The sequence below is a fragment of the Ochotona curzoniae genome, unplaced genomic scaffold (assembly GCF_017591425.1).
Source record: "Ochotona curzoniae isolate NIBS_2020 unplaced genomic scaffold, NIBS_Ocur_1.0 scaffold_2587, whole genome shotgun sequence".
Lineage (NCBI taxonomy): Eukaryota > Metazoa > Chordata > Mammalia > Lagomorpha > Ochotonidae > Ochotona > Ochotona curzoniae.
The window spans coordinates 386,979-404,994 of record NW_024467096.1 but is presented as its reverse complement, the minus strand read 5'-3'; the positions used below and the strand labels follow the sequence as shown (position 1 = coordinate 404,994).

Genomic DNA, 18,016 nt, shown 5'->3' with positions numbered 1-18,016 from the left:
CTGTGACCGTCGTCGAATTTGTCCTCCGGCCAGCCCGAGAAAAGGCGCAGCCATCTCCTGCCCGTTCGGCCACCCTCGGCCCTTTCCGCTCTGGAGGCGTGGCTTCCCGAGGACACTTTGCAATTGGCTCCTGAAGGCGCTCGGCTTTTTCCGGGAGGAGCCGCAGACACACGACGTCCGTGATTGGCTCCGCTCTGGCTTCGGCTCCGCAGCCGAAGCGGACGGGCGTTGGGCTCGGCCGGCGATTCCCAGACGCCTGTTACGCGGGCGGCGGGGCTCGGGGCGCGGGGCGGTGCAGGGCTAGGGTGGGGGAGGAAGGAGGCGGAGGACGAGGAGGAGGAGGGAGCGGGAGGGGGCAGGGGAGGGGGCAGGCGCTAGGCGGCTGCGCAGACGGCGCTCCTCACACAGAGCAGCCCCCGACCCGGGCGAATGCGGGCTTGTGCCGCCGCCGCCGCCGCCGCCGCCCGGGCCGAGTGACAAAGGAAGGAAGGAAGGAAGCGAGGAGGAGCCGGCCCCGCAGCCGCTGACAGGGCTCCGGACACTTCCTCAGCGGGCACCGAGCAGAGAGGCGTGGGGCGTGAGGGGCGGCCGCGCTGGTGCTGTGGTCGGGGGAGGGGTCCCCGAGGGACGGAAGCGGTTGCCGGGTTCCCATGTCCCCGGCGTATGGGGAGCAGTCGAGGAGCCGCTGCCTGGGATCTGAAGGGAGCTGCCTCCGCCGCCGCCGCCGCCATGGCCGCTGGATCCAGCCGCCGCCTGCAGCTGCTCCTGGCGCAATGAGGAGAGGAGCCGCCGCCACCGCCCGCCTCTGACTGACTCGCGACTCCGCCGCCCTCCAGCCCGCCGGGCCCCCGCCGTCAGCCGGCCGGATCCCGCCGCTGCCGGAGCCACAGCGTTTCCCGTCGCATCTCCCTCTCCCTCCCTCCTTCCCATCCCCCCCTTCTCTTCTAGCGTGAGACTCGTGATCCTTCCGCCGCTTCCCTTCTTCATTGACTCGGAAAAAAAATCCCCGAGGAAAATATAATCTTCAAAGTGCTTTATTTTCAATCAAGTATTTGTCACCGTTTCACAGGATTTTTTTTAAAGGATCTCTTCCCTCCTCCCCCTGGTTTTTTTTTTTTTTTGCCTTCCCAGCAAAGGGAGGGGAAAGGACTGTTTTTTTCCCCAGCCCCAAATCATCTATATGATAAATATCCGCACCGATCTGTCTTTGAAGATACATCGTTCGTGCTTTGTAATTTTTTTTTTTAAATATAGCTATACAAAAGCAGTGAAAGGCCAAGAGGACGAAGTCTTTTTTTTTTTTTATTGTGGGAGAACTTAATGCTGCATTTATCATTAACCTAACATCCCAAAATAAAACAAAAGGAAGAAAAGGAGGAAGGAAGGAAAAGGTGATTCGGGAAGAGCGTGATCATGTCAGGGCGGCCCAGGACCACCTCCTTTGCGGAGAGCTGCAAGCCAGTGCAGCAGCCTTCAGCTTTTGGCAGCATGAAAGTTAGCAGTGAGTACTGATTTTCTTTTACACCTCTTCTCCTTCTCACCCCCGGAAAGCCAGGAACCTCGAGATCCCAGGACCTTGACGCGCTAGACCTCTTGTTAGAGAATTTAGCAGGGCTAATGGAAGAGGGGGAAACCTGTCTGGAGTGGAGGGTGAGGCAGCTCCCTGTTCTCCCATGCCCCCTCCCCTCCGGCTCGTTCACCTTGGTTGCGAGCATGATTTTTATCTGCACGGTTGGGTTGGAAGCCTGTCTCACGCTTCCCTAACTATGGATGATCACCTTTATGCAGTGCTTGAGTGTTGAAATGGTGATGGGAGTGCTCCCTTGGCCCGCCTTTGGAATAAGGAGGATAAACCATTATGTGCATTTGCACAGTGCCTCACGGAGGGAGGGAGGAAATTCTGATTAGCTCGGGTCTCGGGGGTTATCACGGTTTTATATGCTTGGTAGAGACATTAAATGTCCCAGCCCCCAAGCATTTCTCTCCAGCCGTGTCACCCTCCAGAGTATTTGTTCTTAACCTGGGGATGAACTTGGCTCACTAGCCAGCCTTGGCGATGGGAGGTGGTCACTGCGCCCTCCCGTTGGAAGGGGCTGATGGGAATGGATAAATATCCAGCAGCAGGAGCATCGCCGAGTGCATTGTCTCCGATTAGATAAGTGAAGTGGTTTAATCTGTTGTCTGTAACTTAACTGCCTCTTTTGGCATCACCAATCTGTTGTCATGCAATATATGTTTAATCAAAAGGTAATTTGAAAGTAGGACCAAGTTTTGATTGAGGTGTGTATTTGTCATAAAGCCCAATACTAAGTTAAGTGTTAATTGTCATTGAATCGTTGTCATTTCAGTTCAATCCTGAGGTGCTGTTACATTTATTATTTGTTGAAATATTCGGGAGAACAGAGGATTCCTTTTTAGGAATACTTAAAATACTCTTGTATCAGTTTTCCTCACGTTTAGATAAGACTGTGAATGTAGTTGTATGAAGTGTAGATTTAGTTCTTAGCATCAAAGCCTTGGCAGAAGGCTGTGGTCCTGGGAATAGTGGGGGCTCTTTGGGTTGTGCCCTCGGGGGGGTGTTACCGAACTACTTTTGTTCCAGATTTGTGCTGTAAAGGCTCTTTCCTTGAGGTGTTTGTTATATTAAGTGTCCAATGAGCCAGCAGATCTCTGTTTATGGAGGGGTTTTTGTGGTATTTAATAGCAGGTTGTTTAAATGTACTTGCAGAATTTGGCAAAAGTGCCTATATTGTTTCCTTGTTCTCCGAGAAAGGGGCATGAAGAGGGCAACGACAGACTGTTTTGTTGCCTAGAGGAGATAAGAGTACTGAAGAATCTTAAAAAGTAGATTTTGTTTGGGGAAATGATGATATCCTTGAGCAGCATAAAATGTTTACTTTTAATTAAACTGAAGATTCTAATTCATTTTGGCTGAACAAGGTAGTCCAAAGGTAGTAACTGAATGGGAGATTATTTTTTTCCCCAGTGACTAGCTAGTGGAGAATGCAGAGTATGTGAAGAGGCAAGCTGATTGTGCATCTTTCAGGCAAGGGTCAACCTTTCAAAACCCTTCTTGGGGTCATTTGGAAAGGATATTTTATTCTGGGGTAGTATTTAATTATGATGAAGCTGTATTGTAATAGCTGATGCCTCTTGTAATACCGAAATGTTTTACATCTTGATAATACAGTTTAAAAACACTGAAAGTCAATTTTAGGAATGTGGTTATTAGGTGTGCTTCAGATATCTATAAAGCTAATGTTTAATGCTAAACTTGGGAGGTTTCATTTTGTTTCTAGGATTTTCTTTGAGAACAACTCCTTAATTCTTTCTGGCGTACGTGTTGGTCAGGAATGGTGTGATTTTTGTAAAGTACGTATTCACATGTTTAATTTTTTGACCATGTTCTATTTAATATTTGAAAAATTGGAATTAAATTTGTTGCTAATAATGTGTTTTTGACAAACTTAGCTCTAGAGACATTTGACAGAAAGCAGGGTTGTTAAGCATTTGCTGGGGTGCTCGTGTTCTTAGGATCCCTGTTCAGAATAGAAATACATATGAAACTGTAGCGCTTGGTTTCAGAAAACATACCATTTAGCAGAGAAGCAAGTTGTGGGAAAAATTAAGCAAACAGTGGCATTATGTCTGCAGGATTATAAAATACAAATTGAATCCTTTGTTCAGAGGGACAAAGACTAAAGGAGTGAGACGCACTTTTGAGAGGGAAGATTTCCTGCCGAGAAGGTGTGTGTTAGGACAGGTGTTGAGGAAGGCTACCCAGCTTGAATTGGTGGAGCAGCATGAAAGATTCTGGGCAAAAGGATTTGAGGGCAGAGATGGTGAGCTTTGCATGGTAGGCCATAAGCAAGCTGGTAAATCTGAACTAAAGAACCCAAGGAAGAAAATAAGAGGGAGAATCTGAGAAATGTTGGAGGCATAGCAGGCAGAGATCTGAACAGGATTTTATAAAAACTTTGTATTTAAAAGACGGAGTGATAAGGATCTTGTTTGCTGCTTTGCTATGGAATGCTTGCAACAGGAGGGCGAGAGTAGGCCTGAGGCAGGAGTTTGGAACTCAGTCTCCCACTGTGTGGTAGAAACCCAAGCACTTGAGCCTTCTTCTGCCTCCTGGGGTGTGCATTAACAGGAAGCCAGGGAGCCAAGACTGGGGCTGGGACTGGCGTTGGGATGTTAGCAGTGCTGAAACACAAACCCCTAAACAAAGTATCTGAGGAGGATTTGGGCAGCTGAGTTGAATTACAATAGCTGTTAGAGCCCTTTAGGGAGATGTTAGGGTTATGCTGTGAGCATGAGGGCATAAAATAAACTGTGAAAATGGGATGAAAGGAACAGATTTGAGAGATGGTGTGAGTGAAGAATTGGCAGGACTTTGGGTTGGACTGAGGGGGACTATTTGTGAACCAGTCAGGGGTTAAAAATAAATTCTGAGGTTATTGGTCTGGAGGACTTGACCGCTGAGTTACATTGTTAATTGTAATGGGAAAATTGAGAGAGTACTGAGATGGAAGGGTAGATGAGTTAACTTTTTAAAAATTTTATATACAATAGGTTGCTTGGAAATTCAACAGACAGCAGTTAGTTATTGGCAATGCTATGTAACTCTCCAGTCTAAAATTGCAGTTTCTGATTTTTCGATACCTAAAAATGTTGGATTTATTTTTAGGAGCATTGATCTAGTTTTTATTTCAGTGTGTTTAATTAAAATCTTAAAAAATAATTTTACATTTGAGGGCTCACATTTAAAACCAAGATATAATAGCTTCACGATAACTTACATGAAAATGAATATAGTTTTGAAAAAAAATGTGACTTTAACAATTTAAATAGTTTTAAAATTTTGTTTTATTTTTGTTTTAAACATTTATAGAGAAAGGACAGACAGGGAGAGGTCTTCTGTCTTTTAATTTATTCCCCAAATGGCCTCAGCGGCAGAAGCTGGGCTGGCCTAAAGTTAGGACTAGCTTCCAGATCTCCCATGTGGGTTCAAGGGTTCAGGAACTTGAGCCATCCTCTGCTGCTTTCTCAGACCATAAGCAGGGAGCTGGATTGGAAGTGGAGCAGCCAGGACACAAATTGATGCTTCTGAGGGATTCCAGTATTGCAAGTCAGTGGATTAACTTGTTTAGCCACTGTGCCAGCCCCTTAAATAGCTCTTAGTTTAATTTGTTACATGCTTGAAACGTATTAATAAATTCTGATTGTTTTTGAGTAAACCTTGCATTAAAAATAATATTGCTGGGCCCGGCGCGGTGGCGCAGTGGTTAAGGTCCTTGCCTTGCACGCCCGGGATCCCATATGGGCGCCGGTTCTAATCCCAGCAGCCCCGCTTCCCTTCCAGCTCCCTGCCTGTGGCCTGGGAAGGCAGTTAAGGACGGCCCAAAGCTTTGGGACCCTGCACCCGCGTGGGAGACCCCAAAGAGGCTCCTGGCTTCGGATCGGCATAGCATCGACCCGTTGCGCTCACTTGGGGAGCAAATCATCGGATGGAAGATCTTCCTCTCTGTTTCTCCTCTCTGTGTATCCGCCCTTCCAATAAAAATAAAAATAAATCTTTAAAAAAAAATAATATTGCTACTAAGTTTGTTGCACGTGAAGATGTTTGCAGAAAGTATAAGTTGATTCTTCTAAAAATATTTTTTAATGTTTTTATTGGGAAGGCAGATTTACAGAGAGGAGAGACAGAAAGAAAGATCTTCCGTCCACTGGCTCACTCCCCAAGTGGCTGCAGTGGGCAGAGCAGAGCTAATCTGAAGCCAGGAGCTTGTTCCAGGTCTCCTGCGTGGGCTCAGGGTCCCAAGGCTTTGGGTTGTCCTTGACTGTTTTCCCAGGCCACAATCAGGGAGCTGGATGGGAAGTGGAGTAGTAACACTGTTATAGGATCCCAGCATTCCAAAAAGCAGCTTCACCTGTCATGCCACAATGCGTAGACACAGGTAAAACTTTCTTAGATTAAAAATTTTACCAGCAAGCCCCACTTTGGCACATTGAGCAACAGCCTGCAGTGCTGGCATCTGCTATGGGTGTGCTTTGTGTCCAGGCTGTTCCACTTTTGATCTGTCTCCCTGCTAACGTGCCTGGGAAAGCAGCAAAATGATGGCATAGGTGTTTGAGCTCCTGCACATAAGATCTGGAGGAAGCTCCTGGCTTCTAGCTGGCCCAGACTTGGTCATTGTGGCCATTTGGGGAGTGAATGAGTAGATGGAAAGTTTCTCTTTACTTGTTCTTTTTTTCTCTGTGGGACATTTAGCATCGCTTTCTGGTTAATTTGATGGTGGGAGTGAAAAAGATAATTTTGCATAATTTCAAGAATAAAAGCATTTTTATGGTTCATGGATTTAAAAAAAAACCATTTTATGGTTCAGGCAGAGTTACAAAGAGAGAAGGAGAGACACACGAAAAGGGACCTCTTCTATCTGCTGATTTACTCACCACATGGCTGCTTGCCTGAAGGCAGGAGCCAGAAATTTCTGTTCAAGTCTCCCATGTGGGCACAGGGGTCCAAGCACTTTGGGCCATCTTTTGGTGCTTTCCCAGGCACATTAGCAGTGGAACTGGATGGGAAATTGGGCAGCTGGGACTCGAACCAGCACCTATATAGGATGCTGGCACTGTAGGTGGAGGCTTAGCTTGCTATACCATATTGCCAGCTTCTGGTTCATGGATTTTAAAGTAAAGGTTGCATTTTTTGCTCTTGCCTTCAGTTATACACATATTCCTTGGCACAAATTATTTTGAAATTTGTTGGATGTAACATGGAAATATATAAAAAAAATCTTTGTGAATAGAAGAGCAAGGCAAAACTTGAGTAACGCTAAAAGAGCACTATTTGTTTCTGAATGTTTCCTACCACTAAACTTAAATAAAGAATATTCTGCTTTAATAATTATTACTGAATTTTGTTTTGGTGGTTTTTTTAAAAAGCATGTACATACTGCACAGTTATTCCAGTGTATAACTTGTATCTGTTCTTTGAAATTAGTTCCAGGCACGCATGATAATTTAGTATTTAGTCACATATACTGGAAGAATTATATGAGATTTCTGGGAAGGCCCAAGACAACGCTTATTTTTAAAAAAAAGTAGGTCTGTGATGTAGTGAGTAAAGCAACTGCCTGTGACACCTTCATCTGCTCTGGGTGTTGGTGTTTCTCACCTACTCAGCTTCCCAACCATCTCACTGCTAAAGGTCTGGGAAGAGTAGCACAAGACGGTCCACTTCCTGGGCCTTGCTATGCATGTGGGAGAACTGGAAGAAAACTGCTGACTCCTTGTTTTGGCCTGGCTCAGTCTCAGCTGTTGCTGCACTAGAGAGTGAACCAGCAGGTGGAGGATCCGTCTTTTCTGGGTAACTCTGAATTTCAAATAAATAAGTAAACCTTAACAAAAAATATTGCTAAACCAGCAGAAGGAGAAAAATAAATAATATATTTTGTTTTATCTCATCAGTATTGTTTACTATTGCATGTTATTGATTGCTCATAAATAAATACTATATTTATATCAGGTAATGTTAGAATGCAGTTTTCCACATTTGTTATCATAGATTATTTCTTTCTCTCTCTCTCTTTTTTTTTTTTACTTCATCTCTCTTCCTGTCAATTGTGAAATATTTTATCTCTCCCTTGGAAATTAGGCGTGAAACTCCATGGAAATATTTCTTTTTTGTTATCTATAACCTAGTAGTCAATTATATTGAACATATATTATGTTTCAAACTTGAGTCCTACCTCTCCCTCTATTCCCCAAAGAGAACAGCATACATTAGTGTGGAATTGGAATTACTTGGTGGTTGACAGTCTCAACCAGCATCTCTTGAGCAGTTGGTGTGTGCTGGCAAACGGAGGCTATGCTTTGATTTTAGGTGGGTCTTTAGTTTTTATTAACACTTCAGCATTATTTGATATACTGTTCTAATTCATCCAATTGTTTGCTTCTTAAAAACCACAAATCAGAAGGGAATGAATAGTTACTGATATTAAGCATCATGCCTGCTAAAGAGAATAGATGAATGATTTAGGAAAATAATAAATTGTGACTACTTAGTATATTGTTAATGCAGCTTCAGGGGCAATAAATGATAATTATTAAACATGTTCATCTAGAGAAGATTAAATTATACTAACTGTTTTAAAAGGGTCAAGGGTGGAAACATTTCTTTTAGAGTAGGGTTCTGCAGTGACTTCACTGCATCAGACAATTCTCTAATTTGTTGGTCACTGAAGTGATGAGGAAGAGAACTGGGTTGCCTCTGATTGACCAACTTGTAGTTGGATTTCAGTAATCTGGACAAAGGTACCAAAGTCTCTTTAGTGTGCCAGCCCAGGATATTGTTACAAGTCTGTCTTTATTGGTAATCTACATTTATTACTCAGCAGTAGTGTTTTATCTGCAGTAAGGTTTGTTGGTCTTGTTTTTTTCTCCTTTGTACTTATGGAATTTAAGTTTATAGTTTGATCTGCCTATACCTTCTCTTTGTGGAATGCTTAGAAGTACCTGTGTGGAGTCACTTAATCTTTCCTAATAAATTATGAATAGTTATTTAGAGGGTAACATTACCCAATACACTTATGGGAGTAGCTAGAACTGAAAAGCTAGGTTTCTTAATTGGTTATGTTGAAGCAAAAGGATGGTCACAGCAAAATAGTTTTTCTTTGGCAGTTTTTTTTTTTCAAACAGGCTTACTTGGCTGATGTAACTAAAAGGGTTGCATATTTATAAGTTTTTTTTTTAAGGAAGGCTAACCTATTTTAAAATGTGGCACTTGCTACTTTTTATATAAAATAGTAAATTCTTTTTAGTTGATTAACAACTTTCTTCACAGTTTACTGAGTTGAGTCAAATAAATTGTTAATGGCTTAGTGCTTTGAATTTGTGGAGGCCACACCTAAAGAGGTAGACTTGGAATCAGAGTTACAGCATTTCACATACATTAGCTGATCTATTGGAATTTAAAAACTGCTACATTGTACTCATTTAAATTCTGAAGAAAAGGGGAAATCTTTGAATTGAAAAGTTTCAATAAAACATGTAATTATGTGTTTATGTAGGAGTGAAGTATGTCATTTCTATATGATAAAATACCACACCGAAATTATTTAGGTTTTATGTTAGGCAGTTACTTACTTAGCTTATTTGCGTATTTTGGGTTAAATTTAAAAATATCATAGGCAGTGATTGAAAATTTAAAAGGTAGTCATTGAAGTTTTCCTCCTCTTCCCAATCTGTAATTACCACTTTCCTTTTCTGGAGAAACATTGCAATTTAAGTATCCTTCCATAGATTTTCTTAATCCTTATAGAGTAGTGATTGCTACAGTGAACTTGTATTTTGTGTGTATATACCTGACACAATACTTCCTTTAGGAGAAGAGTGTTGGGATTACAGTAAAATTTAAATTTATATCAATTATTATGTTGCTGCTTTTGACTAATAGATTACTCTGAGTTAGATGAAGAGTAAGTGCAAAGGTGAGAGTTCCTGTTTCGGCAGTTGGAGACAGAATGTAATATATTTAGCCAGTGAAGCCTTGGTAGCACATTGACAATGTATTCGACTGTGTAGTTATGAAATTGTATTGGCAAATGGATATTAGCCTTGGTCTTGTTCTTGGAAATACCTGTTTAATTCATGCTAAAGGAAAAGACAAAAGACAGTGTATTTTTTTTTTTTTTTTTTTTTTTTGCGTTTAACTTTCCCTATGTGGACATCTTAGAGAGAAGACCTGTTCTCTTGAGAGATCAGAGGCGCAGAGTGCGTCAGTATCCGTGAAGCCTGTGCCTTTTACCTCTTTAAGAGCGCACGGTTTCATTCTGCTTCTAAATTAAGCATTCTTAGTCTTCAGAACATATTTGATTAGTTTTATAAAATGGTAGTATTATGATTGAAAAATGCAAGAAGGTTTACAATGAAAATGAATATTCTGCCCTTAGTCCTGCTTCTCAGAAGCAACCTTAATTATACAAGGTTTTTTCTCTAGTAGGTTCCTAATTTTCATGTTCTCATTATGGTGGAAATGATCTCCTTTTTGCTGTCATGTAGTATAATTATACCACTATTTTGAGTCAAACTATTATTTAAGTATTCGATATCTGGACACTGAATAATTTTTTTGAAAAGATTTATTTATTTGAAAGGCAGCATTAAAGAGAGGGAGAGAAAAATATCTTTTATCTCCTGGTTCACTCCCCAAAAGGCTCCAAGAGCTGAATTTGGGGCATCTGAAGCCCAGAGCCAGGAGCTGCTTTTGGGTCTCCTGAGTGGTTGCATAGGACAAGGCACTTGGGCCATGCTCTGCTGCTTTCCAAGGCTCATTAGCAGGGAGCTGGATCAAAAGTGGAGCAGTTGGGGGCTCAAACTGACACCCATATGGGATTCTAGCACTGTAGGCAGTGGCCTTACTTGCTGTACCACAGTAGCAAACTCTAAATAATATGCTTAGTACAAGTAAGTAGTACACAATGATCACATTCTTTTAAAAAACAGATTGAGCTATATTTCACCATAAATTCACTCATTTAAAGTACACATTTTAGTACTTTCAGAGAGTTGTGTAACCATTACCGCAATTTTAGTCTACTTCTATCACCCCAAAAAGAAACCTTGTGCTCATTAGCAGTCATTTCCCGTCTTCTACTTTTTTCCCATCTCTAGGTAACCTGTAATCTCTCTGTCTCTACAGATTTTTCTGTTCTGGATATTACATATAAATGGATTTATGCAATATGTGGTCTTATGTCTGGCTTCCTCTTAGCATAATGTGTTCAAGTTTCTTCCATATTGTAGCATGTATGAGTACTTCTTTTTTCATTGCCAAGTAATATGTCACACAATGAAAATACCATGTTTTATACATTTATCAATTGATGGACCTTTGGGTTACCTCTGCCTCTCTCGTTTAAAAATATTTCAGAGGGGTGTGTGTGTGTGTGTGTGTGTGTGTGTGTGTGTGTGAAGAGACAGGAAAGTCTTGCATCTGCTGGTTCATTCCTTAGGTTGCAAAAAGCACAGGGTAGACAGTAGTCAGGAGCTCCATCTTGTCTTCTGCAAGTGTGGGCCCAAGTACTTGGCTGCGTCTTGGCATGTATCAGTGGGAAACTGGGTTCAAAGTAATCAGGAGTTGAAGCAGGCACTGTGATATGGAATATAGGCATGAAAATGATAAAGTTAAACCTGGAATTTCTGTCTCATTGTCAGGAAATAGAAGCAGAGAGAGATGATAGATACTTCTCTGGTGCTTTGTACTGAGTGGCTATGAGCTTTCAGTTTCTGAATGAACAAAAGAGTTGAGTTGGTGAATTGCATTGGTTGTTGTCTGTACCTTGGAAACATGGAGCATGTGCAGCTACTACAGTACCCAAGCCCTTGCATACCTTCTCGGATTTCATGTAGAGTGGATGAAGATTAAAGAGAGATTTAAGATGGTGAAACCTGTCAAATCAAGTTCTTTTTTTTTTCACCAGCAAGAGTAGAGATAAGATAAATAGACAATGGTTGAATATGAACAGTCTTTTCCATCATAGATATACTTAGGCCTATGTAATCCTCCTGTTGTGGGAACCGTGAAAACTTTGGTTTTTGCAGAATCTGGGTATATAAGAAGATATGTTTGATCTACTAGTGCATATTAGCATTGCAGTTCTAGAGTTTTCCCAGAGAGTAAGGTATTAATAAGCAATATGGGCTCTGTTGCTAAGTAATACAGCTTCCTAACTAGCTGCGAAGTATGGCCGTCTGTCATTTGCTTTGGGGAAATAAATTGGCTTGTACAGATCAACATAGTATTTGCTTCTGCATCTGATTGTGTACTTGATTAGGTGTTTGGCCTAGCGTGCAGTTCTTAGATACGGATGGGAAGATTTTCTTTGCAAAGCAACAAATCCTTGCTATGCCCTTAATTGAACCAAGAGGAGTTATTAAAGAACAGGGTTTAGTTCTGTCTAAACTGAACTGAACATCATGGCAAACTTCTATTGTGTTGTGTTTGAGACCTTTGAAATATACACGCACTTACATGAAGAGTCCTGCTTAGGTGAACTTGAAGGCACGATCTGGTTAACGCATTACCTTAATTCAAGGCTAGAGTCAAAGTGTTAAGTTTTGCTTGCTTCAGTAATTCCTTTAGTTTTGCTTTAGTAATTCCTCTGGCCACTTGCATTGGTGTTTTTTTGTTGTTGCTTCATTGTTTAAAACATTTATGCAATGTTTTTCTCTAGTTACTATTTAGTGAGTAATGACTATTAAAAAGTAAAACCAGAAATTTAAGAATTTGAGTCTTAAAAATAGAGAATAAATTGTAATATGTAGTTTGTTTTTTCTTTGAAACGTTTTTCTGATCTTTGCAGGTAGTTAAGTGTTAATAGGAAAGATTGATCTTTAGTTTTCATGATTTGGATAAAATTGAAAATTAAGGAGTTAAATATCAGTTTACAAATAAAATCTTGTGGTGATGACAGAATTCAAAAACAGTCTAATCAGCTCTCATCCTCTGTAATGCCTGCCTTTTGCAAGAAGGGGCCTACATACAGATTTTCATTATAATAATTAACATTTCACACATTTCTAACAGATGATTTTATGAACTTTTCCCTTTCCTTTTTTTGTGTAACTGGAAGCCTACTGGGAAAATACTGTTTTCTATTAACCTTATAATAAGAAACCCTATTTTTCACGCAGTTGGAATTTTTGGATAGTCCTTGTACACTATTACAAGTGTAAATAATATTATAATTGTTATACCTCTATTATGAGATCTTATTGAACTACAACCCATTGTATTTTATTTCTTAGTAAGAATAGCTTAATATTATGAGGAAAAGGCTAAGATTCCCTGTTAGGGAAGAGGAAAAGGAAAAGAAAAATTGAGACAAGTCCAACATCTTTGTATTATATTGATGAGCACCCCACTCCACAGGGAAAACTTCACTGTAATCTAAGCTGTTTTTTTGAGTGAAATTTGATATTCTCTTTTGGTTTCTGTAGCTTTTTGCCTGTTTTTGACTTTGTAAGGCAATTCTGGTTTTCTCTGATCAGGTTTTATAGTTTAGGCAAGTTGCTAGCTTTATAATTTCATCTTCTCTGTCCAGAAGTGACAGTAATGCCTACCTTTCTGAGTGATGGTAAAACTTATACTTATACATATAAGGTGCTTAACATTGTGTCCTGACATTGATCTTAGCTACTAAACATCAGTCTTAACAGCATGAAGTAGAGTGATTTTCCTGGGGAACCTTTTCTAGTCTGTCCTGACCAGGCCATTTAAAAGGAGCAGCTTGCAGCACCTCCTTGCTTTGTCATTAAAGCTAGGGAGGGAAGAGTGAGTCACAGGTTTCTTCCTTTCCACATCTCTTCTCTCTTTTCCTTTCCACTTAGCCATCATTTGGTACTGAATTTGGTACTGCAGTGGAAATTATTCCAGGAGTATAAGTTTCATTAAACATTATTATTTTTTTAAAGATTTATTTTTATTTATTTATTTTTTTTTATTGGAAAGGCGGATATACAGAGAGGAGAGACAGAGAGGAAGATCTTCCATCCGATGATTCACTCCCCAAGTGAGCACAACGGGCCGATACTATGCCGGTCCAAAGCCAGGAGCCTCTTCCAGGTCTCCCACGCGGGTGCAGGTTCCCAAAGCTTTGGGCCGTCCTCTGCTGCTTTCCCAGGCCACAGGCTGGAAGGGAAGCGGGGCTGCCGGGATTAGAACCGGCGCCCATATGGGATCCCGGGCGTGCGAGGCGAGGACCTTTAACCACTTGCGCCACCGCGCCGGGCCTATTAAACATTATTTTTTAGACAATCTGGCACTCCCAAACATACGATGAATGTTTTTTCCATATTTAAAAATTTTAAATTACTTCTAACTTAAGTTTTTCTAGATTTTTTTTTTTTTGGTTTGTTTTGTTTTTAATTGGAAAGTCAGATTCTACAGAGAGAAGGAGAGACAGAGAGGATCTTCATCTGCTGGTTCATTCCCTAAGTGACCACAGTGGCTGGAGCTGAGCCAATCCAAAGCCAGGAGCTTATTCCAGGTCTCCCATGTGGGTGCAGGGTCCCAAGGCTTTGAGCCGTCCTCGACTGCTTTCCTAGGCCGCAAGTAGGGAGCTGGATGGGAAGTGGAACACCCAAGATAAGAACCTGCACCCATATGGCATCCCAGCACATGTAGGCGATGATCTTAGCCATTAGGTTTCAGGCCCTTCTAAATTAATTTTTAAAGTTTAATTTAAAAAATTAAAATTACTTTAAGAGGTGGGAAGGGGAGAGAGAGTATGAGTGATGGAGAGTGAACACTACCATTCGCTGATTGACTCTCCAAATGGCCTGCAGTGCTCTAGGCTTGGCTGGGGTGGGTGAAATTGGGGAAGTGCAAATACCGTCTGTGTCTGCTCTGTGTAGGTGGCAGTGACCCACTTATCTGAGTCATCACTGCTGTCTCCTGAGGTCCCTGTTATCAGGAAGGTGGAGACAGGAGAGGAGTTGTCACTGGTTATTGAACTCGGGTATTTTACTACAGGTCAAAGGCATGCCCTCTCAATTATTAAGAAAGTTTCAATGATACTACACAATTTTATTTGTCTACATTTTGTTACTTTCCATTACCGAGAAGGAGGAGCTTCAAGTTTACGAATTGAGGTTGTACTATTGGGCAGCCAGCCCCAAGGTCCAATGTCTGTTGGAGGCTGAATGTGGTGACTGTTGAGACAAAAAAATTAATGTGGTTTGGCAGGATAGAAGAGAAACTGAACCTGTCCAAATTTAAACTGAAATAATCAAACTACCTTTGGAGAACGCACCTCCAGAGACTAAAGGCCTTCCACTGGTCCCACCTCTCAGATGCCACTCTTGATATGGAATGTGAATCTTGTGGCTCAGTGCTTGCACTGTGGGGAGATATATCATCAGTAATGTTTCACAGTCTAATTTTGTTTCAGGGCCTAGGAGTATAAGATTTTCCTTTTTTAAACTTTTTGAAATATTATACTTCAGAGTTCCTTTATGCTTGAAATCTTGAATAATAAATTTTTGTTGTACTATTTGTAAGTATTTAGAATGACACTGTTAGCTTGGTATTATTGTAAAAAATGTTTATTGAAAAATTTTTCAAGAATTCTTTTAAACTTAAAATTTAGTGAGGGATCTATAGTCAAATTGCTTTTTGAAATCTTTTGAAAAAGATTATCATTAAGGGCCTGGCACAATGGCTCAATGGTTAAATTTTCACCTTTCCAGGATCGGGGTCACACATGGGCACCAGTTTGGATCCTGGCTGCTACACTTCCCATCCAGCTCCCTGCTTGTGCCCTGGGAAAGCAGTAGAGGATAGCCCCAATCTTTGGGACCCTATATCTGTGTGGGAGACTCAGAAGAAGCTTCTGGCCCTTAACTTCAGATTGGCTCTGCTGTGGCCATTGTGGCCATTTGGGGAGTGAACCAGCAGACAGATCTTTCCTCTGTTAATCTGCCCTTCCAATCAAAATAAATAAATCTTTAAGAACTTTCTCATTGAGCTATAAATTTGATGTGTAGTTAAAGTAATTTTAATGTCAACTTATACCTTTTTTTAAAAAATTTGTTTAAAATGATAAGAAATGCTTACATGACTGCAAAGTTAAGATGAAATAAATCAGCAGTTGGCTTTTATCTTCCAAATAGATACCATGTGGCTTGGCTTTTGGTTATTTAAAAATATGCGTGTGCATTTTTATTTGTATTTCCGCTTCTGGATAAAATCTGTTTTGTATCTTGGTTATTTGTTATTTGTTTTTCCTTTTTTTTAAACTTAAGTCTAGAGATCACTCAGCCATATGTGAAGGTGTTTGTACCTGTTTGATTCTGTATTGTTTTTATTTTTCAAGCAGTTCTATTTTTGTGGGCATTAATGTTAAAACAGGAACATTTTGATGAGACTGGATGCTGGGTTCTTGCTATGACTGTAACTTTAAAGTATGTATTTTTATTTTTATCGTAAAGCTGTTTTATTAGATACTCTAAATAATATGGAAATGTATACAATAAAAAAGTTTTTAATAGGCTCATTTTTCTGTGTCTCATTCTCTAGAAGTTATCACTAGTAAGTTGGTTAAAGGCATTTTTTAGATAGGTACAACACTTACATATTGTAAATATTTTTAGGTAAAACTGGGATATATCACGCATATTCTGTAACTTGATTTGTTTATTTTTTTAAAGATTTATTTTATTTTTATTGCCAAGTCAGATATAGAGAGAGGAAGATCTTCTGTTTGATGGTTCACTCCCCAAGTGACCGCAACGGCTGGTGCTGTGCCGATCTGAAGCCAGGAGCCAGGAACCTCTTCCAGGTCTCCCACACGGGTGCAAGGTCCCAAGGCTTTGGGCCGTCCTAGACTGCTTTCCCAGGCCACAAGCAGGGAGGTGGATGGGAAGTGGAGCTGCCGGGATTAGAACCGGCACCCATATAGGATCCTGGCGCGTTCAAGGGGAGGACTTTAGCCACTATGTCAAGGCCACCAGGCCCTGTAACTTGATTTATAAAATGTATTTTGTTGGGCTTTAGTTTTGGATAATGAAACTAAGTTTCTGGAAAAAGAAAAACAGCTCAAAGACATGATTCCTTGATTTTTTTTTTCTCTGTCTTTAGTATTAGGTATGTGGGGTATGTGTGTTTGGATGTATGTATGTGCTTTCTAAGTATTCTATATTTTGTAGTCATTGCTCTGCAATGCAGAAAGTGGTGTTTGCAACTGTCTGCCTATGTACTTTTTCTAAAGAATTAAGCTTACATTTGATAAGATACTGAGAAAAATTTTATGTTATGATTTAATAGTAAAATTAAGTCCAAATAAACTTGAAAGATTTCTGTTGACCATCAGAGTTTAACGTAATTTTCTTAAAAGCAGGAAAAACCCTTGCTTGTCTTGTTCATTATTGGGTGTTTAGCACCTAGGACAGCAACTGGCTTCTCATTCTTCCATTTTCTGTTACTTGTTTTATGTTTTGCCATGTAAATTGTAACTGGATCACATTATACAAACCATTCTGTGTTCTTTTTTCATCTGTCAGTATATCATGAAATTTCCTGTGCTGATGGTTTCATATCTACTGAATGTGCTACATAATTAGCTAGTTTAAATTTTTAAGTTATTCATTAGAATGTGGACTGGAGATACTATGGTTATGCAATTAGCTAGTGTAAGTTTTAAAGTTACCTATTTGAAAGTGGGACACACACACACACACTCATATACACATATACACTGAGATTGGTAGATGGCTAGCTCCTTTCTGCTGATTCTTTCTCCAAATGTCTGCCAGTATTTTGGGCTGAGGCTGAAGCTTTGCATGGGAGCTCAATCCAGGTCTCCCTTGTGTGGCAGGAACCCGGTTACTTGGGCCATCACAGCTGCCTCCCAGGGGCTACATTAGCAGGAGTTGGGGGTAAATGGGAAGGCCAGACTTGGGACTCCAAAGTACAAGACATTGACATCTTAACTGCTAGACTCAGTAGCCCCCACCCTGCCCAATATGTTTAGACTTTACTTTTAATGTCTTTGGCATTAGTGTTTTTAAATATTAGTGGCAGATAATAAATAGAGAGTTGTAATGGAGTAAGAATGTAACTGTATAGATTCATGAAGCAGATGTCTTGTGTAGAATGGTGACAGATGTAACTTGGCTTAAAAATGCAATATATGATTATTCTCACTACAATTATTAGAATTATTCATTTTAAAACATTTCTGAAAAGCAGTTCACATTAAGGATGAAAGTAGTCAACACGTGAAAGAATATTCAGCTTAGTATGTATGTAATTGAAGAGGCAAAAATAAAATAAGGTGTTTTTCTTTGTTCCCCAGTCAGATTGTCATTGGGTACAATGATGATGTATTGCTGAAAAATAATGTCTGTGTATTCCTTCAGGGTGTACTTGACTAAAGCTTTAGAGATTCTACTTCAGGGACTTTATTTTAAAGAAAAAGTTAAGAGTGTGCCTGCAATTTAGGTATACTTGGAC

At 40.5% G+C, this 18,016-nt stretch overlaps 1 protein-coding gene across 3 annotated transcripts in view; it reads left to right on the top strand.

Moving 5' to 3' along the window:
* The first annotated feature begins 411 nt into the window (after window positions 1-411).
* Window positions 412-18,016, top strand: part of GSK3B (glycogen synthase kinase 3 beta) — a 156,191-nt gene continuing 138,586 nt past the window's right edge. For 2 of the 3 annotated variants that reach the window (XM_041002660.1, XM_041002662.1), the window contains exon 1: window positions 412-1,501. In XM_041002660.1, coding sequence (XP_040858594.1) covers window positions 1,414-1,501 — 88 coding nt within the window. In that variant the 5' untranslated portion in view covers window positions 412-1,413. The remainder of the gene's footprint in view (window positions 1,502-18,016) is intronic. The other variant, XM_041002661.1, reaches the window with a different exon arrangement.